General features: G+C 52.3%; 1 protein-coding gene across 1 annotated transcript in view; it reads right to left on the bottom strand.

The window, feature by feature from the left end:
- The window catches only part of SEPTIN8 (septin 8), a 39,139-nt gene extending 19,528 nt beyond the window's left edge, over positions 1-19,611 (bottom strand). The window contains exons 1-2 of the mRNA XM_067304942.1: positions 19,508-19,611; positions 2,270-2,384 (exon numbers count right to left, since the gene is read on the bottom strand). Coding sequence (XP_067161043.1) covers positions 2,270-2,384; positions 19,508-19,537 — 145 coding nt within the window. The 5' untranslated portion in view covers positions 19,538-19,611. The remainder of the gene's footprint in view (positions 1-2,269; positions 2,385-19,507) is intronic.
- Between the last annotated feature and the right edge of the window lie 7,146 nt (positions 19,612-26,757).

The following is a 26,757-nucleotide window of genomic DNA, read 5'->3' as shown; positions in this document are numbered from 1 at the left end:
TTTCTGGTGGTAGGAGAAATTTCTGCTGAGTGGAACCTCTAAGATATGCAGGGGCAGAGAACATGGAGTCAAATGGGGACAGCAGAGTTAACCTTGGTATATTCCTCTGAGAACTGGTAGAGGCAAGATTAGAAAAAGTTTCCTGTCTATAGGCCCCCTATTCCTATGCCATTGAAGGACACCTGGGATGCATCACCAACCAAGTTCTCTCCCAGAATACTTGACTTACAGGCTGTCTGCGAGCCAGAAAGGCTTTGAACTGCTGCTCCTGGTAAGTAAATGAGCCTCTGATATTTTCCAGATTGGCCTACAAGGGGCCCCATTTAAATGTCTCATTCATTAGATACAGCACTATTGGCCAAGGGAGTGAAGACAAACAAAATACAGGAAAATGGCCTTCTGCTCCCCTGCATATTTCCTACAGATAGCCACTACTTCTACTCAGCTGACCAGGGCCCCCTCGCCAGGCTCCTGGGAGCTCGGACAGCCTCTGAGGAGTGCTACAACAGATGCGTAGACTGGAAAACAGGAAGATGAGCAAGTTTCTATTTGAGAGCGCTGCCATGCCAGCTACCAAGGGTTTGTTTTTTTCCCCATCTCCAAGCACAGCAGATTCTGCTCTTCACCAGAAAATAAATACCACATGGTGCTCAGAACAGGGCAGAGGCACACACTGTGTCCTACCAGCTGTGGTTAAGTATCATGCAAGAAAACAAAAACAGCCTGGTGATCTATGTTTGTCTAAAAGGAAAGTCATATGGAGAACTTATTACTGATAAAAGCCACATTCTCCTGTTCAGTTTTGGGCACAGTTGGGAGCGGGAACTGGCAAACAATGGTACGAAGTTTTTTTTCTGTTGTCCAAAAAAAAAAAAAAGAATGCAGTAATATCTTCCAGGGTTTCACACATTGTATGGCCAGATGAAAATGCAGGACTATCTGTTCTCGTGTCCCCAAGAATGGCACCAGTTAGACACATATTGTCTTCTGCTGCAGTTACCCTTCTCCTGAGGAAGAAGCCCATAAGTGCTGGAGCTTAAACTTTGATTTCACACATGGTTTTACTTGTGGTTTGGATGTGTAAAACCAACTTATGTACAAGCACCTAAAATTATCAGGATTTCACCATGCAATCTACAGAAAGCCATTTCCTGTTCAGGCAGAACGAGTGCCAGGTAGAGAACTGCTATATCTGGAATTATTTCTACTGGTCTAGCAGGTTACAACACTTACAACCTCATATGAAAAACAAGAATCAGGCAAAGTAAAAAATAATGCACGTCCCATCACTGCAAGGAATTAGTTTCTAGCACTCTAGCCAGCATCACCTGCTAAATCATGCCAATACCAAAATTTAAAGAAAAGGATATAATGGAATTATTTTAAAGTCTGCCTCTTGCACCTTCTGACAGTCCTCAAGACAAATATTTTATAATCAATACAAACAGGAACCCTCCCCCACACACTCTTTCCTAGCACAGAGATGGTCTTATTTCAAGCCTGTTGACCCACCTGTCCCCAAATTCCTGGGAAAGCACCAACCAGGCACAGCTCAGGTACTAACCACTTATCTCTAGCTTTAGGGCACAGGCTTATGTTCAGAAACGATCGAGTTACCACCCACACCAGTCAGCTAACACATGGCCACTGACTGCATCTACTAAGACACTGTAATCACCGAGAAGCAGCTCACATCAGCTACCCCCATTTGCAAAGGGAAATATTTAACTTGCCCCATGCACTCTTCCCTTAGCCCTTCCTGTCGCAAAGCTATTACGGCCAAGGAAATGAGCAACGCCTCACTGAGCTACAGCAGCTCTCCTGGTGTGACCCACAAGGCTCAGTCACTTGGTGTCCTCATCCTTCTTCAGGGCCGAGAGCTGAGGCCATTCGACCTCCCTGCCTCTCTGTGCAGCTCCCTGCCTGCACGGGTAGCTCAGCTCACTTGCAGAGCTGCACAGTCCTGCACACGCTGCCCTCCCTCTCCCTCACTTAAAGCAGAAAGTTGCTATATTAGAACCTTTACCAAAACTCTCCCTAACTTTGGGCAATGAGCGTCCAATAGTCACTAGTCACACCTCAGAAATACCAAAGCCCAGAGAGTTCAAGTTCACCAAAACCAATAGGCATTTTTGAACAGTTAGGTACTTCTGGTTTGCTTAAAGTCACCGTCGAGGCCTGTGTCACAGCAGGACACACCACAGCTCCTAGTCCCAACTCACAGCGTCGCCGGTTCAGCCCACCCCTATTTGCAGAGTACCGTGCTCACCCACGCAGAGGATGTTGAAGCTGAAGCCTTGCGTGACAGACTTGCTGACCAGCTGATCGGGGAGGCTGTCGAATCCAACATGGCCCCCCAGGGCAAGGTTCCTCTTCTCTTCGTTCTGGTAAAGACAGCACAGCAGTTCAGCAGTTAGTGCAGGGAGGCATAAGAGGCACCACCAAGTCCAAGAAATAACCACCCTCCCCGGGTACTGCAGGGCCACCGAGGCAAACCCTAGCACCACCCATGGGAGCTCGTCTTCTGAGACGCCACATCTCAAACACCTTGGCAGCCACCGGCAACAGAAAAGAGAAAAATGTTGATCTTAATGGGAAATTATCCTGGAGCCAGAACCAAGCTATCAGGCTACAAAGGAAAGAAAATATTAGCATGAGCTCCAACTTTGTGCAGCTGGGAGAGATTAACAAAGAAAACCACCGCCGTGTGTTTTATCACTCATTTCTCCTCCCTCTCTTTTATTTTATTTTCTTAAATCCTCCAGCACTGAATTCAGCTAGACAGAATCTGCATTTTCCTCCGAGTACTTGATCTTTTTTCCTTCACTATTGCCGTAAGCATTTTTGCTCTGTTCAGCCGCGCTTCAAGGGGTGCTGGTTGCGTGGAGAGCCAAAGGAACCCTCTGGCTTTACCATCTGCGACCACGGTGGTTTGCACCATGCTTCTGCTGTTCCTGTTCCTGCCTCCCCCACGTGCTTCGCCCTTCCTGCTGTCTCCTCCTTCCCCCGCAGGAGGATGGAGCTGATCACCTATACTGGAAGCTTCATTTAAGACGATAAACGTGCAAGGAACAACAGGCAAAGTCTGAGACACCTCCCGTCGCAAATCAGAGAGGGGCTGATGTGCAAGGAAGTACCGGTCTGCGCAGCTAGAATGGGTCTGCCCTCAACTTCACCCTCCTGCGATGGCCTTCAGGAAAACCAACCCTCCCCCCCCAAAAAAACTCAAAACAAACAAAAAACTCAGCTCCCACAGAAGGCAAAGAGCAAACTCTCGCACAGGGGGAAGGGAGGAGCGCAAACGCACAGCCCACGGACGCGGGGCTCCCAGGGACGCTGCTGGGCTGCCCCCATGGTGCACGCGCAGGAGCTCCTGCACCGGGCACGTGGGCTGCCCACGGGCACTTTCTCCAGCAGCTCACCCAGGATCTCCCCTGCAAGCTGCCGCGGCTACTCACGCCTCTTTCAGCTCAAGTTTGTTTCGGCAGGGACCAAATTTGGCCCCAGGACTTCACATGGGACAGTTACTAGGAACGCTCCGGTCCCACCAATCCTTGCAGAAGGATGGGCACATCCCTCATCCCTGCCACGCACCATCAGCCAACAACGCCGAGCAAGGGGCAGGCAGAGCCAGACCTGCTCTGCTGCGCGGCAAAGGGAGAAGGAAAGACTGACCCAGACGAGTCCAGCCTGGGTGCGGGATGTAAAAGGATCAAACTCGCCCGGGATAACCAGGTCAAGTGCAGCTGGAGGATGACTGAGGGTGGGAGGAGGATTTATGCCCTGTTTATAAGGAAAGGCAGACTAAGATCATCCATAAAATCCAAGAGACAGGAGCCAACAGAACAGGTCATTTCTGCTTCTAGCGGTTAAGAACAGGAGAGTGGATTTGCACGGCTGTTTCATCAGATTTGGCCACCTCTCTGCACAGCTGAACAGCGCGGTCCGAACCAAGGGACGAGACCGCTGCGCTCACAAACCGCCTCCAGCGTACCTTTAGCCTTCCAGGGAGAAGCAGACATGACTTCAGAGCACGATTCATTTACCCTTGTGGTTTCTTCGGTGAATAAACCTGTGTTCCTTAATCACCAGTACACGGGGAAGAGGGGGATGGAGAAAGCATCTACCTTTCGTTTGGCTCAGGTTCTTCTGTCTGTCCCCCACAGTTTGGCCTTAATGGCCAGTACTAAGAAGGTGAGACTACAGAAGCATAGCCTGAGAAGAGATTTAGCTGGCTGTCGAACTTTAAATTAATTCCCAAGAGGGAGAGGAAGTAGGGAAAATAACATCCCATGAGGAAAATAAAAGAAATAGAGAGATACGCTTTGCATATCTGTTTATGCCTGCGACAAGACCCTAAACAAAATATGAACGTATTCAACCGCATCTTCAGTCAAAGCTTCCTTTAATTCTGCCTTTGGACAAACAAACAAACAAACAAACATTCTCAATTTTGTCAAATAAATGATTTAAATCACAAGAACAATTTGTAAATAGCCGGGGCAGCTACTATGCATGAAACACAATTATTTTGGCTGTCCTGATTAGCATTTGTTATCAGCTTTCCGATGAAATTAGGGCAGCGCTCTCCCACGGGCCTCCCTGGACAGAAGCACAATCGAATCGTAACTGGGCTCTTGCAATCAATTTTGTTTCATTACATAAGGATCGATCCTTCTCATTAACTAAGCGGAAATAGCCATCATTTAAAGTTTTCCTGCGGGAGACACCAAGTCAATTAAGGTTTTGCTGAGGCCGAGCGTTTACACAAACACCAAATGGCTTGAAAAGGGCTTCAAAAACACAGAAGCCTCAAATGTGCACTTTTACGGAGACTGGGAGGGCCGCGACGAGGACCAGGAGGCTCCCAGGCCGCTGCCTGGCTCAGGAGCAGCATTAGAGGAGCTCAGGTGAGGCTCCTCGAGGCCCTCACCCCATCCGCTCAACTCCAACTTCTCTTTCCCCTCTCCTGCCCCTCCAAGCCATGTTACAGAGCTCAAAATACCAGTTGCCGGCACTGCAATGCAGCGACAGCCAAGCAAATCGTTCCCACAGAAAGTCACTGGGTTTGATAGCTACACTTTTTTTTTTTATTATTATTATTTTAAATAATAAACACAAAAACAAGCAAACAAAAACACAAGTCTGCAGTGACATTTTGGAAAGGAAATAAATAAAGCCTGCCTATGGCTATGATTAGCAGGAGAGTGCTCCGAGGCTTGGAAGATGTTTCTAGGCAACAGGCAGCACCACTGTTCGGGATTTTAAAATAGGCTCCAGCTAGGCTAGGCTAAATTGAAAACTCAGTCATGCTCCGGCAGGAGAAAACCCAAATGCATTTGCACAGGGCTTTATTTTCTTTTCCCTCTTCAGTGTTTAGCTGCTGCTCATTATGGGACAAGAATACATTTACTCAAAGCTGCACATCATCTCTTCAAACCGCTAAGCCAAAGAGCCAAACTTCAGTGAAATATTTTTGTCAACGACCTTGAAATGCACAGTTTCCTTTTATTTTTGTAAGCAGTGATAATAATCTGGTTCACGTCCAAGACGCTGCTGATACCAAAGCAGAAAACCATTTGCTCTGCTTACAGTGCACTGAGCTGCCACTCAGCTACCAAAGGAATTTGCTATTGTTGTTGTGTTAGGACAAACAACGGCAGCAACTACTGTAAAGCACAGAGAGCAGAGAAAAACATTATTTTAGTCCCCCCACACCACTGAATCCATCGAATTTACAAACTCGAGAGCCCTGAGCACGCAGTCGACGCGTCTGCGTAGAGCCCCGCTCGCTTGTGCTGCTTGACGTGCAGACTTGCTCTGGGGAGGAAGCTGCTCCCAGCCCCGAGCAGTGACCACCGCGGCCAGTTCCTGCAACCAATTTACGCGTCTCGCCCCAAAATGAACAACCCGCTTTCAGTGAGCTCCTGCTCCTCCAGGCTAGTTCAAGGACAGCTTGACATGGTTCATCTGGTAATAAAGACAACAATGTCATATAAAAAATGACCTTAAAAAAAAATAAAAATCATCAATTGCCTACTGAGGGCTTCAAAGCATCAGCAGAAGCCAGCCAGCCATGCTGAAGAGCTCAGTATAAATAACCAACCCAGAATATAAGTGCTACAATAAACGCGGGCAGCAGTAAGGCAGCAACAAGGTTTTTGCAAAAGCCAAGAATTTCAGCAGGACTTTTTTCACATTTGCGCTCAGAGCCAAGGAGGTCGCGCGTTTGCCTCTGCCACCAGCGGTGCTGCCGGACCCGGCCAGGAGCGCGACTGCCCTGCAGGATGGGAACAGGCTGAAAACATGGCAGAGTCGGGCGGGAATGATCACAGTGGCACTGCAAACGCAGCCCTGCCCTGTCCTTACTAGTCGCACCAGCTTTCTGCAACGCCAGTACCCTCAGGAGTCACTCTTTGGCCTCGCGACTCTCCCATCCCACCAGGCGAGGCCCCATCCTGGCACCGGGAGTAACCAAGAGGCTCCCGAGGATCAGGAGCAGTCCATTTAATTACCACATTGCGAAACCTCTAAGAGCTTGCGATGGCTCCGAGCGAGCGCAGATTCCCACCGCAACCGGCTGCCACAGCCCGAAGCGCCCCCTCCTCCAGCGTTAGTGGCATCCCGCGAAGGGCGACTACCACGATTCGACTCCAAGCCTTTGAGCACGTTCTTTGAAGGTCTCCCGTGCCTTGAGCTAGTCCTCAGGGCTTGAGCCAGAGATGCAAGGGGATAATTTGTAATAAGAATGTACAAACTGGTGGGAAACAAACCATCAAAAGTTCAAGAGCGGAGTTTATTAACAAACCCAAAGTCAGTTAAACATTTTAAGCCTGCCGCAGATGCGCTGGCCTGGCTGAGCTGCCAAGTCCGTCCCGGCAACACGCGCCAAGGGCGCCCGGGGCCACGGCCGCAGCGAGCAGGCAGCGGCCTCCCAAAGGAAATCGACTGCAGCTCTGCTGTGACGGTCCCGTCACGGGACGCCTCGAAGGGCACCGAAACGCTCCGGCGCTAAAGCGAAAAGAAGGAGACGCCCTCGGCAACACGGAGCGCCCCGCAATGCCGAGCACCACGGGAGCCGAAAGCCGACCTAGAAACCCAGCCCTTGAAGGACGCTGCAGCACGCCACCCCGGCCGGGGGACGTGGCAGCCCCGCATTGCCGGCGTGGGAATTCACGTGCCGGTGCGCTCCCGCAGCACGGACCCCGCGCCGCCTGCTCCGGCATGGCCGTGAGACGCTCTCGCGCCTCAGCCCGCCGGCTGCAGGACCGGGCACGGCCCCACCAGGGCTCCCACCTCCGGCGCCGCATCCTTCAGCATCACCCCAGCCCCAGCCCCGCGCGGGGCGCTGCAGCAGCGGGACGCGCTAGGGCAGCCGGGAGCAAGGCGACCGGTTCCACGTGCAGCTGCTCCTTAGCCACAAGTCTCCCAGCGGGGTCCTGGTGCGGAGCAGGGAAGCTGACCCTGCTCGATAGCCCGTTTCTCCTTGCTTGCGTGCTGGGAGCAGTACGAGCAGACTGGAACTGGGAGATAAGAGACCATCCTGGCATCACTTGCTTAAAAGCAAAATAAAACAAAAGTAGCAATAATAAAAAAACCCACACAGCTAGATATTGAGAAATATAATTTTTTACATTCGTCTCAGCAAGGAACACTCTTTGCTGACGTATGCTTGTCATTTCTGCTTGAGACACCACTCAGTTTTGTCTTCCTGAATGCAACAGGTGAAAGCAAACATATAAGCAAATGCCACAATCCTAGATGCTGATAACCGTTTTTTCCAATTAAGAATTTGGCATGATGGGAGTTCTAACCCAAATCTTAGATCCTGCTACAACAGACTTACCAGCACACGAGCAGCTTGTGAACACGTTCTGCGAAACCAGGAGCAAAACCCCCAAATCACATTGCTGTTTCTCAGCAAAAACATGAGTTAAGCAAGGACTCCTGGGTTTATACCCTAAGGGATTAGATAACACAGCACTCTCCTGTGTCTACAGTGACTCTTCCCTCTTCTACGGCCCTCCAAAACATCAGTGACCAAGATAAACGGCTGAAATTTTCCAAAGCAGAACAGCTAAGGGAAAAAAGGAGGAGAAATGGAGTCCTTTTCTTTCTTTCTTTTTTTTTTTTTTTTGGCTAAATAAAAAGGGCTTACGTCTGAGCGATAAGCTTCATCCCAAAGGTATTTGGCACGCCAGAACAGCGCCTTCGGCACCTCCACAGTTTCACGTCGCCAGCTCCGGGGGGTCTAACCGGTTCCCAGATGCCCGGCCGACGCGCAGGGGATGAGGCACAGCCCCTTGAAGGCAGCGGCATTTCGTGTTCCTCTCTCCTCAGACTTGGTTTTTTTACTTTTTTCCCCACGCGTACTTACGAAATAGTAAGAGGCAACAACACACAACCTCTGCACAGCATTTTTTACCATAGTGCTTCAGCTCCCACTGCTAAGGCAAATTTTTGGTTTATAAACTTCTCAATCCGGGATGACATCTCAAGCTTAAATAAGGCTAAATTCACCAGGATTCTGCAGCACGGGCGCACCTCCAGTCGGGGTGCAGTCATTTATCTTCACCCCAGTACTCACCAGGAGCTCTACAGTACCGCATACATCCACAGGCACAGTATTTTGCTCTGCAGCAGTACGTGCAGACACGGAGCCGTGGATCGGTTCGCCAGGTACTCTGCAAAACGCAGAATGCAGAGACGGACCCCAGCTCCTCAAACTTGCAATCAAATTAAAACACAAAGGGGAAAAAAAAACCCACGGCTAGCAGCGCTGCTAGCAGATCGCAGTCCCCTGACCAGAATGACGCGGGACCTCTCTCTCCAAGCGGGAGGCCTCGCTGCGGGCCGGCTCCGCACGGTCCCCGGCGTTTGGCACGGCCGGCGCCAGCGGGGACGGAGCGGCAGCGCTCTGCAGACGGCCGGCTCAGCACCTGGCACAGCTGGCCCTCGTGTGAGTCACGCAGCGATGACTTCACCTTCTTGCTTTCCAGTCCGCCATCCGCACGGATTAGCGCTGACAGCCATGGCATTCCAAAGATGCTGTTCCCCTGTCCCCTGCATGAAAACGCCTGGAAACGGGGAACTTTGCAGCCCTGATACAAGGGGTTTCATTTGCAGCTGAGCAGAGAAAGAACTGGATGAGACTTGGCTGCTTATTAAATCCAAGTAAAGCAAACTGGTCTCGCGTACGAACTCAGGAACGCGGGCACCTCAATTAGCACCACCGCCAGCGCGGACCTTGCCCTGCCCCACCGTCAGACGGGGCGGTCTTGGCGGCAGGGCAGGTCGAACCGCCCGCAAAACCACTACTGAACTGAATGCAGAGGGGTCTGCTTCAGCACCCAGTCCGTCCAGGGCTGGAGACTTCAGGGAGGCTCAAGAAAAACTCGATGAGGTTCAGTTGCTGTGGGAGGGGTAACCCCAGAAGAAGAGTCGGGCCGCCAGCAGCATCCTCCAGGACAGAGGCCGTCTCCGTCGTGGACCTGTGCACCCGCAGCCTGCCGTTTGGGCGGCCCGCAGGAGCACCAGCGTGGAGACGCGCTGCCAGCACCAAGTCACCTTCCCTTCAGCAGCATCACCCTCCACAGAAGGGAAGCCCCGACACGACCCCAACAGATCTGCACGCATGATGCTGAGAGGGGCCTGCCCCAAACGCACCACTTCTGCAGAGGTGCTCATAGCTTCATCCTCGTTTCCTGAGTAAACTGAGTCACAGAGCAGTCAAGCACCTGCTTAGAGACCTTCTGGCAAACGCTGACAGAAGAACAACTCAGCTTATTCGTCCAAGCAGGCGCACCTCGGGGTTTGGCCTGGTTTCGGTACCGATGCAGCAAAAATCTGGCAAGTCTCCCCTTTCAGAAGATCCTACCCCATCTCTGAATGCTCTCGAAACAAATGTCACTTGACATTTGCAATGAAACGGCAGCAAGTACAGACTCAAAATTTCACAGAGAAAACGCTGATTTCGCCAAGCTTAGCCGTCGAGGGGAAGTAACAGCAACACCCGATCTGACATTTGAAAAGCACCGTTACGATGCTAGCAACACTCAAAATAGACACTCTCACGCATTACAATACTATTTTTCTTGTGCTCACGAGCTAAGAACTATTAGAAGATGAATTCCAGCATTGCTGAACGAGCTTCCGCTTTGCAGCCTACTAAACAGAAAGCGATGGCATAAAAGAGGTAACGAGAGAGGATTCAGGGCTGTTTAACAACAGCCAGAAGCTGCTGAGCACAGCAAGCACAACGGGCTTCAACGCACATCCACAACCTCGCGGGTCCCCTTGGCACTGAAGACGAAAGGAAACCCCTTCAGCGAGGGCCTGTCCTAGGGATCTTAACGCCTTTTACAGCAAAGTTGTCACACCTAAACGCCGCCAAGTTTCAAGCACATTTGCAAAGTGCAAGCACATATTCAAGCCTCGAGGTTTTCAGTTAATCTTAATCATGTGTTTAAGCGCTCCACAACTGGGATCTGGAATTTTAATAACAGGCAGAGGGGAAGGAAAAAAAAAAAAAAAAAAAAAAGATAAGAACTTTAGATTTGGGGTTTATGCTGATTTATCACTCGTCTTATGACAGTGGCCTGCTGTATTTCAGCTTCTGTTCCCTTTCGCCCCGGTCGGCTCTGCGTGGTGCTACGTGGCCAGTCTCCGGGCCGCCTGGGAGGTGGTGCAAGCAGCCCGCCTGTGCAGAGGGCAACACTGGTCCCCTCACCGCGGCTGCCCTGGAGAGCTGCGAGCTGCAAAACAGCGATGCCTGACGCTGCTCTCCACTCCCTGGGCAACGGCAGGGCCAAGTCCTCTCTACCGCAGCCAACTCCTCTTTTCCGACCTACAGCACACCGGAGCGCAGCACCCACGTCCGAGCCATCCCTCCACGTCCAGGGCACCGTTTCAGCCAGCCCGCAGCCGCTGCACGCTCACAACCACGAGCTCCCAGCCCATGCTACGCTCTCCCCCAGGAAAAAACCTCACGCTGACAAAACAATTCCCAGCCCCCCTTTAGACCGCTTTGGTAAGAATGCCAAGAATTTTCCCAGAACACTCGGGCCTTTATTCAGCATCTCTCCGGCTTCCAGCTGCAGCCCGAGCGGGGAGAAACATCACTGAAGAAGCCAGATATAGAGCCACCACCAAGACACGCCAAATAAAAATAAAGCCACTTAAAATTTCAGAGGCAAGGAGACTCAGAAACTGAGCTGCTCCCCCTTGCCCATCCTGTACTGCCAGCTAAAGGCTACGTTGCCTGAAGCGATGCCTTGCTTGAAAGCTTTTGGCCTCGTTTTTAAAGATATCCATAAACCCCGAGACTGGTGATGACACTGGGAAGAGCACGTGCTCAGCATCTTCAAAACGAAAAAACCCCACCAGCCCCGTGCCGGTGTCTCACAGCATCTCGCATGTCCACGCAGGCTGCTCTCAGGGAGGAAGCGCCCTGCGGCACGCGTGTAAAACCTGGCGTGCCGAAGGCGCTCGGGGGTCACCGAGCCCCGGGAAGGGGCAGGGATGCGAGTGAGGGAGCAGAGCCCCTGCTGAGGGCAGGACTCCGCAGGTGAACCTCCCTGTACCCAAGCTGCTGGTGCCAAAACGCTGCGCCGATTTCTAGGGCGCACCTTGTACTGACATCCCAGCCGTAAGCCAGACGCGGAGCAGTCCCTGAACACTCGTATATTCCATGTATTCCCTTCCTGCACCAGGCTGCTCGCTTCAGCGCTTGTGAGCAAACAGCTGAGCTGCAGACACTTGCTCCAGAGTCTCATCAGACTTCCTTCAAAAAATAAAAAATAAAATCTAAGGAATCAAACGCACTGTCACAGTCTTAGAGCAGCAATTTTTGCTCACTTTCAGAGCTGAGGTTCTGAAGGGAGCATAGAGCTTCTCATCTTACATCCAAGATGATACATTCAAAACCTGTGAATGCAACATAAATTTTAATTTTCTGCAAACAGACTGACTGTTTCTGGCTTAAATTCCTCTCTAAGCTTTTCCACTGAAAGCAAAATTCCATGTGCTTTCTTGTCATAATCTGTTATTTAGCCATTTCCCTATAGCATTTGTGAGGTCTAATCACATTAATTAAGAAAGGATTAAAGAGGCATTTTGTCCCTATCAGAGAACTCCTGGATAAGAGTTTGCTAAATTCTTTTTGCTAAAGGAGCAAACAGGATTTGTCAGGCATTATGTACAGCAATCCTTTGCAAATGTGAATGTTTGCCTTTGAGAATGAGGAAAGTTGGTGAAAACAGAGCAAACTATGGAACCAAAAATGAGAGACATTTCCTCCAAAGTGACCTTAAAGGATGAGAAAGTTCAGCGTTTCGGCAGCCTGAGAATTCCACTCCCCCAAGAGCTATTCAAAAGCAAGAAAGCAAAGTCCAAAACACAAACACAGCTCTTCCTTCAGTCTTTTTAAAAAGAACCCAACATACAGACAGACAGAACCACACCGGATTACCCCAGTTCATTTCTTTCCAAACCTTTTTATTCAGAATACGCTTAGGCTTCTAATTTAATGAAACGTCACAATCCCCTGACGAGAGACTGATCTTATCGCCTTATGCACTAAGAGACTTTCCCAAGTTCACCCAGGGCAGCAGATGCTTTCCCAGCTTGCGTCCATCCGATCTGACCAGCAGTAACTCCTCCCTTCCCCACCATCCATCCTTCCCCAGGAGGAGCACGTTTATAGAAGGGGAGACGTGCTTCCTGGGTCTACCGAGGCAAATACGTAGAGTTGCGGGACAAAGCCACGAGGGAAGTTTAGTGCCTATCCCCAAGGAGTGCCGTGGAAAAGGCTTGGGGCAGTGTAAAAGAAATGGCAAAGAGGACAAAAGGGTCTGGATCTCCACCACGTTACCCAGCGGCTGAACAACCCACGCTGGATATCAGCCACCGAGATTATTTGTTTTAGTTACCGCTTAAAATAAACATGGCTAATTCCCACATACATTTCCCGAATTTATTGCCTGATTACAATAAATACTATTATTCCGTATAATTTTAGGCGAGGGAATAGATATGATATAATGAGAACCCAAGAGTCTTGGTCACCTCTGTATACTTTTTTCCAATTTGTTCATACAACCATGTCACGGCATCTCTACAAACTGCACTTCCAGCTTCTGGACAAGTCTCTTTTGGATACTGCCTGGAAGACACCAGGAAGAGCAGCTTTACATACCACAGCCACCCAGCTCCACGAGCTAAACCAGAGTCATCATGCTAATAAGCTGACTACTATATATCCTATTAACCCAGGCCTCCAGAAAGCCTCAGAGTGTATTAATACAAAACACCGTTAATCTGAAGACTCGAGGCAACTGAAAAAGAAAAGAAAATCTCTATCTGAAAAATTAACATAGCAGAGGAGGAGCTGAAAGGACTACACGGTCCGTGTGAAGCTACAGAACAAACCTACATTCAACAACACGAGTTGAAAACGGCTACGCTGCGGAAGGCAGGGAAGGGGCGCTCCTGGGCGGCCAGCTCCGGCACTCCTCTCCCAGGCCAGGCTTGTGCTGCAGCAGAGCTGAAAGACAGGATCACATCGGATTAGGAGCCACGGCCCAGAGCAGCCTGCTTTAAGCAGGGACCGGGCAAGAGGCCTCCAGAGGTCCCCTCCGACCTGCGCGCGGTGCCGTTCCTGCGCCGGCGGGAGCTCCTACTGTCGAACAGGGTTCAATGCCCAACGCAGTTTAAGACATGCCCGTACAGCCTTCGGCAGGCAGACACGAACGCACCCGGCCTGAGCTCCCAGCCAAGCCGAAGCATGTGTCCTGCCTCCCAGTTGCAGCAACATATCCTGCATGTTTCTCTGCCCATGTAATGTAGTGGTGGCATGAACTTACTGCAGCACCTGATACAGGAGCTCGGGAGAGGGTGGGAGCAGGCCCAGATACCTTGACAGAAACCCAGCAGAGACTCCCTTGCTCTGGGAGAAACAATCTGGTTTTGAAGCTGCGCGAGTCGGAGAGGGTAAGAGCTTTCCATTTCTGGCCCGAAGGCAGGGTGCTCCATGGGAACCTCTCTCGAGCTGTCTGACATCTCTGGAATTTCATGTGTGTGGGAGACGGGCGCTTTTTGGCTTCACAAAGAAATCTCAACATCTAAACAAAGTCAAGCCTCCAAAACACTGACCCCACCGGCCGTGGTCAGCCTGCAAGCTGAGAGCGATGACTGGGGATATATCTGAGAAGCAGCAGTTCTCACTAACACAGCTGTCCCCATCCCTCTGAAAATCTCTACTCTCACACAATTTTTGGATTTGGAGGGTGCTGGCCACCAGTCTGGCTCCACCTTTTTCCATCCAAAAGGTCACATGTCAAAGCCAAGCGAGGCTGCTGATGCCAGAGAAGGAGGCTCTGAAGGTAAAGCACATCATGGCCTGGACTGAGGAGGAGCCCTGGGCTTTGGGATTTTTTCCTCCGCTCTCTAGCTGCTCTGTGAGCAGAGATGGGCTCTCCTACCCATCCGCTGCCTCCGACACTTTTATGATATGTGAATACAAAGGCAAAGCTTCAGATATAAACACCGAGCTTGCTGCAGCTGCATAGATGTGGGGAACGTTAGAGACACGCAGGCTGTGCATGAATGCACTGGCCCCAGCTCATCGAAACATAAATACAGGACAGGACACCATCATTTCTAAGGGTTGCAGCTGATTTGAAGCCAACAGGGCAGCTTCTCCCATCCCTGAACAGGCCCAGGTCACGTTCTGGACAACCAAGTTAACCACGTGAATATACCCCCGCCCACGTAGGCGGCGGTGGAAGCAGCCCGCTGGCGCTCTGTACCTTTCCCTCCATTCCATGGCCTCCCAAATGCCTCCGCTTAATTGTGCAACCGGGAAAAGCCAATTCAGTTTCATGCTATTTCGTCCCCTCCCAACCTCGGAGCCAAAGGAGCATGAGAAAGAAAGACGAGAGGAGCATGACAGTCGCTGCTACAGATACAAACAGCCTCGTGCTGAGAGATACTGAGCACTTAGTTTGCATGGAGGCGCCTCGAGATTACTGGAACGGGGACAGCAGGGGCACGCGGAGACGGCCAGCGCCTTTCACTGCAGCTGGCAACAGTACCGATATTCTCCTACAGAAGATAATATTTGGGGAGCTTTTGGCCTTCCAGTAATGCTGCAGATTCGCTGACAGCTGTCACCACAGCACTGACGATGAATCCTGACACCGTGCCGGCCTCTGGAAAGAGAGTTATTCTTCAGGCTTTCATTTGTTTTGCCGATCTAGAGGGCACACAGGGCTTCAGTATTCGCCAGCTCACGTCCCTCCACCCACTGCCTCCGCGCTCGCCGCGATTACGAGCGGTTAAGAGGAGCTCTGGAGCTCCCACGCAGAACAACATGTTGCATCTCTGTTGCGAGAGGAAGAGACGCTCTGGATTCACCGACAGCAACTGCACCACAGCGGGGAAGGAAAAAATACAGAATCTTTTTCAGGGTAACATTTGTTCCCAGCACACTCATTCAAAATGTGTGTTTAACTGCAATGGGCTGTGGTTCAGCTAATTGGTCCTGCGGTTGAAAGAGTCAGAGCTGGCTTCCTGCGTGAGCCCAGGAGAGCCTCCTGGGGAGGGACGGCAGGGTCAGGAGAGGCAGCCACCAGTCTGTCCGCTCCAGTGGAAGACCATTTCCCCAACCTTCCTTCCCAAAAAAGCATACGCTCCAGGCAGAAGAGCTGGCCAGGGCTCTGAGGGAAAGAGCTGCTCCCGCTGTGCCCACTTCCTGGTGCATATTACCAGCTCAGAGAAAAATCTGTTACTTCTGCTTTACACTACATGGGGGATAACTTGGATTTTTCCAAGTGAAAATCCATCATAAAGCTAAAGGTAAAATAATCACATTGAGAAAAAAAAAAAAAAAAGACAAGGAAATTTCATCCTGGAACTTTTAAACAGCGTAGCCAGCTGGGCAGAAAACAGGGCAGTGCGAATGTCTGAATCCAAATGAAACCAGATTTCCACCAGATCTGAGCCATGGAAACATTTTTCTTTGAAGTTTGATCAAAAGAAAATGTAAGCCTAGGTTTGGGACCTGCAGTCAAGATTTCTGGCAGCCACTCAGCCCTCAACGCAGCACACAGAGCCATGCTCAGCCCGCTCCTCCTTGTCCACCATTCAATGGACTAAGACGCAACACCGACCCCTTCGCAAGGGGGGGAAGTTTGGGCCCTGTAGTCAATAAGAGAAAACACAAATTTACAGAAAACGGCAGCAGTAGAAATGCATGAAGTTCTGCAAGACTCGGGCAGTTATGGTGAGAGCATGGACACAGCCCAAAGGTCGCCCTCCTCCCCCAAAGCCAGGAGCAGCTCACGGGATGGCAGAGGTGTGCGAACAGGCTTCTCCGACAGGGAACGCTCGCACGTCGCTGCCGGAACCGGCTGGACCCCCACGCTCGGCTCTGCAGCCTGCTGCCGAAAACAGCTCCGTCTTTTCCCGGGGAGGAAGATGTTATTCAACTTTCCTCTGCACAAACTGGTGTTTTTCCTGGCAAGATCTTCTAAGAAGCGTCAGATTATAGAAAAGCCACCAGTAGAAGTCTAGTTATCAGTCACTAACACGAAGAGACGTCTCTCCAGGACCGCACAGAGACAGCCACCCTGAAACCACGGCTCCCCTGCAGCTATGTGCGGGGACTCGGTCCTCTCTCCACTGATCTTCACGAACCCCTTGCCTGTGCACAAGTCACAACACTCGCGCAAACCCACCAGCTGTGACATCTTCAAAGCTTATGGCATAAGGGTGGTCTGAGGTACGAATTTACCATTAAGGCTGAGGACAGCAGATCCTCCTCACATCCATGTATCTGGAAGCATGCAGCTAAATAAATTAGAGCCAAAGCGACTCTAGAGTCAGAGGGTGGGTTAATCCAGATCTTCAAGAGCTGTGGGAGGTTGCTGGGTTTGGTTTAAAAAGAGAGTAAGCAAGAGACTTTGAGGTTTGAAAGAGCCTCCCAAAAACAAAGCCATCCTATAGTCTGTCCCAGCCGTCATCCCATTCATTCCCATATGCTTCTTCAGTTCTTTCTCCCCTACTTCTTCCACCTCCAGCTGTTCTAGCTTCCTCCAGAGCTTCTGCATTTCCCTGCTGCATTTCATGCATTTTCTGGCTTCTGCCTGTACGCGGTGGTTGGGCCGTTACCCACTCAACATACCAACACGCTTGCTAATACCCCCAGTGTCTGCTCCAGCACAGTCACATGTGCTAGCTCAGGACTGTCCAGAACAGGCGATGGAGCAGCTCTTAGCTTTGATGATAAAGTATTTCATAATCGAACCAGGCTCCCATATACATATCCCAGATAACAGAAAGCAATGACTTCATATGAGGTTAGCTGTTAGCAAACTGGACGGAGACCGAGAAGAGATACCCACAGCATGAGCCAGCTGCTCTGTCAGCTTTCTTTCCACCCTGGTGGTAACTGTAATGAAGACAACTTGCCTCGTGTACCTAGAATTGACGCCTGCAGGCCAGGTCTCGAAGGCAGCAACGGTGAGCCTCTTTCTCCGGGCAGACCAGCAGAGAACTTCAGCCTCCAGGGGCTGAAGCCAATCTCTCTCACAAGCACTACATTCACAAACACAAAGGCACTCTTGAGCACCGCTGGTGCAATTCTGCTGCCTTAAAGGCAGCTTTCTATGGGCGAGTTTCCTCTCATTCGCTTTTGTTGGTCATTTCCAACAGCAGCACTTCAAGGGGACTTTATTGTGCCGAGACAAGGCATTCTGGAGTACTGCACAAGGGAAGTATGTATCTGGGAAGGTCTGAAAACACATTACAAACCTAAGGGTCGCTAACGTTCCAGGATGTCAGCATCAGCTGGACATGTATAAATAGCTTAACCAATATGACGAGCATGAGCTATTGTCTATCAAAACCTCCTTCAGCACAACTTCCCACCGCAGATACAAACAGCTGGTTAAAAAAAAAAAGAAAGAAAGAAATGAATGAATTTTTCTTCACTTCTTCTTGGCAGTAGCAAGCTATTCCCACCCAGACTTTAGGTTCTGGAAAGGGAGGCACAGAGAGATACAAAGCGACGCCAAGAAAGCTGTAAACCCTGCAGAGAGAGTAACGCGGAACACTTTAATCGAGAGGTTTCCGTCAGACTGCTGGAGGAAGGGCGCCAGAGCCGAGACGCGCGCGGAGGATGAAGGAAACGGAGCACCTGGGGTAGCGCTCTGCCCTACATCCACCGCGAACGAGACTCCTGCTCTCCTGCCCACGTCTGCCAGATCCACTGACCCAAGCAGCGAGGGAAATTATACCAAAGGCAGAGATCAGCAGAGAAATCGCCCGGGCCTCCAAATCCCTAGGAGCCCACCATAGCTACATAAAAACAAAGTATGTGGATTTTCTCTTAATGGAGTTGGGCACTAAAGTCTTGTGGATCTCTGGCCATTTCCCTTCAGTGCCCAAATGGAAGCCAAGCATCTTTGGTTTTTTGGGGGGTTTTTTGTTTTTGTTTTTTAATAAAAGTGACAGGGTATTGAAGTAAATACACCAAGCACTGAAGTACCCACACCGAAAAAACCCACAAGATTAAATTCTGTTTTCTCCCAAGCTATGCGATGGTTTGGTTCATGTAACAGGTTCACGTATGCAGCAGGCATTAACATTAACATTACTGCGTTTGTACCGTGCCGAAATACTTGCACGGGGAAGCGCTGCAGCGAGACAGGCGCAGTTACGGCGTTTCCGTTCTCAGCCCCTTACGCTTTACCCTAATCCCCTCTCCCCGGAGTCCAGCAGCATTCGCTCTCTGAAGGAAGACCAGCAATCGCTTTTCCTTTACGTACTTTTTTTAAGCAACTCGGTTTTGCAAATTCATTCTCGAGCTGGCGACTTTTGCGCCAGGATTCAGAGGAGCGAAGCAGAGCCCGGGATTCCTGGCAAAAAAAGCAGTTTGCAGAGCAAACAGTAGCCGGGGCTCGCCCGCATGCCTATAATCCAGGCAACCACCGCTGCCCTTCCCGTTTATCCAGCAATATCCCGCCGGACACGCTTCCGACCCGCGGGAGCTTTGCCGTTGAACGCGGTAAAAACGCTTTGAGGGGGGAAAGGCTGCAGCGCGCACCGCTAACCTGCCTTTAACGGGAACAAGCCTGCGAACACCAGCAGAAGGTTTTAAGGCTGTGACAACGGGCAGCTTTAAGCCGGCACCGATTTCGGCCAGCTCGGCTTTTGCGACCCGCTGGGTGGTTTTTGTTTTTTTTTTGAGCGTTCGGATGCCGGCGCTCGGTGGACGATATTGTCCTATTTCTGCCCTTTCGGCTTTTCGCCGAGGAAGGTCCTGCCCGACCGCTTTCCGCCTCGCTGCGCCCTTCGCGAGGGCGCCGCGACACCCGCAGCGCCGGCGCCGGCCTCGAGCCGCTCCCCGCGCCCGCGGCGGCCTCCCCCGCTCCCCGCAGCCCGGCGGCCTCCGCCGCCCCCCCCCCCGCGGCTCCCCCCCCCTGCCCGCGGCGGCCCCGGTGCTCACGGAGAAGCGCTCCAGGTCGGTGGCGGCCATGGCCGGGCTGGCGCGGCCCCGGCGCTCGGAGCCCGGCTCGGCGCCGCCGCGGCTGCCTGCGCTCAATGGATCCAATATGGCCACTTCCTGGAGACTCCCCGCCGCCGCCGCGGAGCCGCCCCCGCCGCCGCGGAGCCGCCCCCGCGCCGCCCGGCCCGGCCCGGCCCGGCCCGGCCCACGGCGCCGGCGGCCCCCGGCAGGGGCAGGGGCAGGGGCAGGGGCAGGGGCGGAGGCGCCGCGCGCGCTCGGGGGCCGCGGGAGACGGGGCTCGGCGTCCAGGCGGAGCCGCCGCTCCGGCTCCCCTCGCGGCACCGGCCTCGGCGCCCTGGCGGAGCCGCCATTTAGGGTCCCCTCACGGCACCGGCCTCGCACCCCTCGCAGCCCCCCGGGGTCCCCTCACAGAGCTGCCCTGGGGGTCCCGTCCCCTCACAGTCGCCCCCCAGACCCCCTCGCAGGACCGGCCTCGGGCTCCTCACAGAGCCACCATCAGGGTCCCCTCGTGAGACCAACCTCAGTGCCCTGGCAGAGCCGCCATCAGGGTCCCCTCGCAGCCCCCCCCCAGGGTCCCCTCATGGAGCTGCCCTGGGGGTCCCGTCCCCACACAGTTGCCCCCCAGACCCCCTCGCAGGACTGGCCTTGGGCCCCTCACAGAGCCGCCATTAGGGTCCCCTCGCAGGACCGACCTCGGTGCCCTGGTAGAGCCGCCATCAGGGTCCCCTCACAGCTGCCCCCGACCCCCTCACGGCCCCCCTCAGGGTCCCCTCACGGAGCCTCCCTGGGTGTCCTGTCCTCTCACAGTCGCCCCCCCCCAGGTGCCCTCGCAGGACCGGACTCAGGTCCCTCGCTGAGCTTCTCTGGGGGTCCTGTCCCCTTACAGGGCCTCCCCTGGGGGTCCCGTCCCCTCGCAGCCCCCCCGGGTCCCCTCGCAGAGCCGGCCATCAGGGTCCCCCCCACGAAAATCCTCCCCTCAAGGACACCCCCCCCCGGTGCCATCCCCTCTCAGCCTCCCCGAGGTCTCGTCCTCCCATAGCCTCCCCTCGGGTCCCCCCATACAAAAAGTCTCCCCTCGGGGTCCCCTCGCACCCTTCCCGAGGTCTCATCCCCCCCCTCCACAGCCTATTCCGGCCGTTCAGGGCAGGCAGCGGGTGCGCGGCCGCGGGGCGAGCGACGAGCACGCGTCGCACCGGCAGCATCCCCGGGGCTGGAAGAGGCCGCGCGACGGCTGCGCGGCGCGCGTCGCTCTCCGTGCGGGAAAGCCTGGAGGTTCACTGCGAGCGGAGGAAGCACCAGCCCTAGCTCAGAAGCAGCAGGCGCAGCGGCACTCGGCAGGAGCACGGGAGTCACGCAAAAGAGTGGTTCAGGTGATGCGCACAGCTATGCGGACAGCAGCTTCCCCATCGCAAGAAATTTTCAGGAGTTCCCTGTTCTGGAAGGGCATGAGATACCGCAGGGCAGCAGCGCCTCTGCATTAAGGGGAAGTGTCACTCACAGGAGTTACCAGAAAGCTGCAGTCAGGCGCCAGTCTGAGCCAGGATGCCATGAAAGCAACTAGCCATTACATTGCACGGCGTTTACAGCAAGTTGAAGCACGCAACAGAGGACTGTCAGGTCTTTCTTCATCGTTCCTTCCCACCCAAAGCCAACCCCACCACCAGCAGCCTCTCCTTGTTATCCCATGAAGCAATTGGTATTTTACAAGCTATTAGCACAGAGCAAAGCTTTTCCTTGCTTTCTGGTGCCCTCTGCTGCAGTGTGCCTACCAAGGAACAGCTCAGCAGAGCCACGCGTTTACTTTGTCATGCAGCCCAGTCGCTACGCTGGTCCCATATCCCTAATAACACGTCTGCTGTCCTGTTTCTGCCTCAGGCTTTCCCCGCTCTCCCCATCCTCTGTCCAGGAGCAATGCATACTTTGAACTGGAAAGTCAAGTCTGGGCTAAGAGCAAACACTGCTTCCCCCCAACAGTGACACCACGTGGAGAAAGGACTGCCGAGAAGCACTTTTAGCCCCCTGCGAAGGGCAGGCCCTCTTACAGCTGATTACACGAGGGTCAGAGCAAAGCTACTGTCTGAACAAAAGGGCAATGGTTACTGTAATTCCTAAGGCCACTGAGGTCTCACAAATATCTGCCATCTAGAAAACATCTCAGCAGCTTTGTACACATAAACTCAAATCTCTCTCTGTCATCTCTACGGGACAGACACCTACTCAGCTGAACTGCTTCTCGAATACCATTTCCAGAGCTGCTTCTCCAGCCAGAGCATGAACTAGCTATAGGGAGTGCTGAAGAATCAGGACAATTTGAGCAAGGTCACAGGCTTGGTGCTCTGCTGCCCTCCTCACATATGGGCAGAAGCTGCTGTCCCGTCTTTGTCATTGCTGATGGTGAGGATTGTCCGCCAAGAACTGGTTCCTAACCTGAGCTTGTCCAGGTTGTGCTAGATGTGGGATGGTAATCTCACTTCATGGTGTGCAAGACATGCTGGGTGTCACCACGCTCCAGAGGAGCATGTGGAATTTGATCCCACTGGACCCCAGCTGACCTCCTCCCAGAAATACAGTCATTAAAAGAAGAGGCAATTTCCCTGATGTGGGTTCACAGCAGTCCTAGGAAAAACTGCAGGCCTTTTATGTACATCTTGGAGGAGATCCACAATCCCCTCTATAGTTAAACACACAGACAATGAGGGTCACCCATCAAATCAATGAAAAATCCAAGGAGAGATACCCAATATTCCAGTTCCTATGTATTCTTCACCCACAGAAAGCACAGTCCCTAAATCAGGTATTTAAAGACATTTACTCAGCCACCAAATTAAAACAAAATTTATACTTCACCGTAAAACTCTACGAGATGCACTCCATATTACCTTCTATCTTCTCCCTTACTTGCTGTTTGTGATCGTACCAAAGGTCTCTAGCTCCCACCACAGTATAAACAAAGTTTTAAAGTTTAAACACATGCTTAAATGCCATTATACCGTGTACTTTGGGGAGATGTGATTGCCTTATATTCATTAAGAGCTCTTTTCCCTGACAACAAGGAGCAGAACACAACATAAGGCTCAGAGAAGAGGATTCCCAGGCTGCTATTGGTTTCTCTGAGCCTCAGGTCGGATGCGGAGATTCAAGGCATAAAGGAAATCCTGAGACACTGCAGCAGATCAAGCTACACACCGCTGTCTCTTGGCTCTCTGGTTCAGCTGCGCTGCTGAGACCTTGTGTGGTTGGAGTCTTCTCTCCCTTTGCCCATTAGCAGCGCCGCCTGCATGGGGCAGGTCTCCGTGACGAGGGAGCGCTGTGTAAAGGCTCAGAGTCACTTTAAACACCTCATTATTCCAAAGAGCACGCTGTCTCTAATACCAATTCAAAGGCAAACCTGCCAATTTCGAAAGCTTCAGATCCCTAAAAACTGGTTCAAGAGAAAAGAATTGGATCTGGTGGCTCCTTCAGCTGCTAAGACAGCTGTTGTTATGCAAATTATTCCTAATGACTCAGGAATTAAATGAATACAGTGAAGTCAGCTGGATGCTCTTGCAAGGATTTTAAACTCCTTTGGAATATTTGTACCTGCTAAATCCACAGTGTATTTAGGGATGGGCTCTAAATTTTCTGCACACACAGCAAGGAGCCCAGGCAGGGAATATAATGGGCTGCAGTGACACATTTGTGTCCCTGGAACCACTCTGTGCTCGGGAAAGGCAAATGCCCTTCGTTGCGCGAATGGTGGCACTGCAGCAGTACAGTACAGTTCACTAGAGGCTGTCTTCTTCCTCAGCTTGTGACCCGCGGTACAGACAACACCGGTAGAGAGAAACGAGTGCTATCCCAGGCCCTTCTACTCCACACGGAGCAAGGGACAATCCTACCCGCCATGGGAATACCGTAGCAAAACCAAGCCTGTCTGGAAATGGCTGCATCTTTCAGGGCTGAGTAAAATCCTTGCTCTTCAAATCGAGGTGGTGCAGATAAACGGATCTCCTTCGCATCTTCCAACACAGATCAGAGAAGGCAGCTTTCTGACAACTGCTTTTTTTGCATTCCTTTCTTGCAATATGTCCTGATGGGGATTTTCAGAAATCAAATGGTTTCACAGTTATTCTTTTAGTAGCGCTGCCACCAAGCACCTTATTATCCTTGTTATTGGTTATACTGATAACGTTGAGGACTTACAAGGCTTTTCTGAAGAAGTGCTGTCGCTAAATTGCAAGTAAACTCAGTGGAAGCTGTAGGTCCTTTTCCCCTGTGCACAAGGAGTGGTCACAGGGAACGTGAATAAGATGGCTGGAAATAGACCCCCAAATTTCCCTGCCTCCTAATGTTCGCGGGCCGTATTACCTCACTGTAACGCATGCCAGGTTTGCATTGCCCTGTCAACAGTCCCATCGAGTTCACTGGTACCATCCGAAAACCAGGGGGTGTTGGGGAGGGGGACGAGAACCAGACCTTGCAACCCCCGTGAGAAACGAGCAGTAGGTTTAATACATACAAACTCCGAGTTACGCAGAAAACTGCACGCGAATGCCATCCTTTGAACCGGTTACTGAGGGCCCCGAGTTTCAGCCGAGCCTTGCTCATTCATCAGATAACACATTTATCTGCAAATATTCCCCTCCCCACCCACCCGCACGCACGCACGCACCCGCACCCCCTTCGCAGGGTTTTGCTCAGCTGTTTATCCACGGAAGGTTGCGGCATTTCTCCCTGGAACAAAGGAAGAGCTCTTTTCCTTCACAATGCGCGCTCTGTGCTCCGCAGGAAAACATCAACAAGGAAGCTGGAAAGCCACGGCCCTTGTCATTCTGTTTGTGCTGGGAATCCCGGTTTCACTGCAGGGAAAACCAGTCTTTCCTTGGGGTAGAAACCCCGGCTATAGTCACTACCACCTGAGCCTCACCTGTCTGCAAAGCAGCAGCCTTTAGTCCGGCTGGGACCCTTCCCGTGCGTCCCCCTGTCCTCCCAGCATGGCACCGTGCCTTCCCTACGGCTCTGAGGGAATCCTGGGGAAGGAGCAGCACCTGGGGAACCTTCTCCTCCGGCTTTAAAGTGTCAACAGAAACTTCTTTGCTACGGCTGGACACATGGCTCCATCTCCCACCTTCTTCCCTGGCTGTGTTTTGTGTGAACAGTCACAGACACGAACCCTTATCTTCCTCCCCGAGGGGGTGGCACCGTGCCCCGGGCTCTCTGCGTGCAGTTTGCTGCATCGTAGTGCAGATAGCTCCAAAGATTGCAAGATTTCTCGGTCATATAGTTCAAAGCAGAGGCCGACTCTCTAGGGCTTATGAAATGGAACTAGCAAACTGCAATATTTGTGTTTAAAAAAAAAAAAAAGTTGTAGTAAATTAATCTAATCGTGGGTTTCTGTACATTGTTTTTGTCCCAGCCCATAAATTAGAAATATCAAGACATATAACAGTTGGCTGGAAACCTCCTGAGAAGCAGCCCACAGTATTCTGTGAATAGCTCCACAAAAACCACTTGCTTTTTAGGTTTTTCGTAAAACAGGAAAAAAAAGAGGTAAAGTTTCTCATAATTTTTAAGGCTGGAAATTTCAGATGGCGGATGAGCATAACTCCCACAATGCTCCAGGCTTATTTATTATCTGTAGCAATCCAATCCATCGGAGTGGCATAAGTTCTGCCACGCGATCGGATCGGAGTGAGGCCGGCTGTCCGTAAACCACGAGGAGCTCAGCTGGGATCCTGCGCCCTCGTGCTTGGCACAGCGCTAGCTCCGAAACCAAACTCCTGGCCGGAGAGGTGGGCAACCAGAGGATGTCACCAGAGAAAGGGTGCAGGCTGGCAGTGACTGAGCGGCGGCAAAGGGGAGCACCGCTGCCCGGCGTGGATCACCCAGCGCTAGCAAATTGCAGGTGGTGCAGGTGCTCGGATGCGGGGCTGGAAAATTACCTGGGCAAAGAGCTGGTTGCGTCAGGGCAGTTAAACCAGAGCAACCAGTTCACGCTGGAGGACGCGGCACGCGGTGCACTCGTACGCATCCTCCTTCCTCTGCTGTGACCTCCTGGGGACGTGCCCTTCCGCTGTGTCACCGCGGGGAACGCCAGGACCTGCTGCGGGAACAGCCTCAGCGACACCTCTCCTCCAGGCCTCCGACCCAACGCGAGCCCCCGGAGAAGGGCTCGGAGCTCGGCGGCAGGTCCTGCCCCTGTGGAGGGGGGGCTCAGTGGCTGCCTCCTTGAGCGCTTCCCGGGGGCCTGGTGCATCGAGACCCCTCAGCAAGAGACCTGCCAGGTGGGGATAAAACAGGGGGGGCATCTGACACCCCCGCGGGAGCCACGGTGGGCACAAGGGCTCGGGGGGCTGACGCCTTCCTCGGGGCTGTCCTAGCAGGGAGGGTGCGCAGCACCTCACCGCGAGCACCCACAGAAACGCCCTGCTGGAGTCGCGCGGTCCTCGGCGCCGAGGGGAGCCCGAGGACAGGCCCCGCTGGACGTGAACCAATTCAAACAACAGGACCAGCTTCTCCCTTAACGCTCGTAAAATAAGGAAACGTTATTTTAAAAACCTGTTTTTCTGAATTATTTTCCCTTCTCCTGCTCATTTGCAGGGAGGAACTTTAGTCCTAGGGTTTAGCAGAACATTTGCAATGCAAAAAATCATGGACTGCTGAGTCTTTCTTATGCCTGCAATAGATTCTAGCAAGGAAAAGAAATCAACATCGAAAGCAAGCACAGCAATTAAGTTTTGGGTGCCGGCTCGTTATTAGCGCTCTACAGCAGGCAAGGCAGGAGTGCGGAGATGCCATAAGCTGGGAAGCATTGCTAATACAGGGAAACACTACACACAAGCGGCTGCCTCAACGGAGGGTGAGGTTACCGCACGCACAGTGTAAGGAGGCAGTAATGAGAGGTGTGCAGCTCACGTAGAAATACTGAATTGCTACAGGCAGCACGAAGATAACACACCATTAAGTGAAAGAACCTTAGAGCGGCAAAGTGATTTTGAGGAACTGGCTCAGCGCCAGCTTGTTATCAAGAAATAAAATAGCTTTTTAGAGGAGATTTGAACAAAGATGGGGAGAGGAGGGGGAACGACCGCCGAGGGAAGACTCGGAGCAACCCGTGGGCAGAGGCTCTCCCACCACCAGCACTGGAGGTGCAGAGGCAGGAAGCAGGTCCGCGCCACGGGGAAGGGGGAGAGGTGCGCTGCCCGGGGATTGCTGCAACCTGAACCGCTTTCAAAATGGAGACTTTGGCA

Source organism: Apteryx mantelli, chromosome 14 (genome assembly GCF_036417845.1).
Source record: "Apteryx mantelli isolate bAptMan1 chromosome 14, bAptMan1.hap1, whole genome shotgun sequence".
NCBI lineage: Eukaryota > Metazoa > Chordata > Aves > Apterygiformes > Apterygidae > Apteryx > Apteryx mantelli.
The sequence above is the reverse complement of the archived record's forward strand: the minus strand, read 5'-3'. Positions and strand labels throughout refer to the sequence as shown.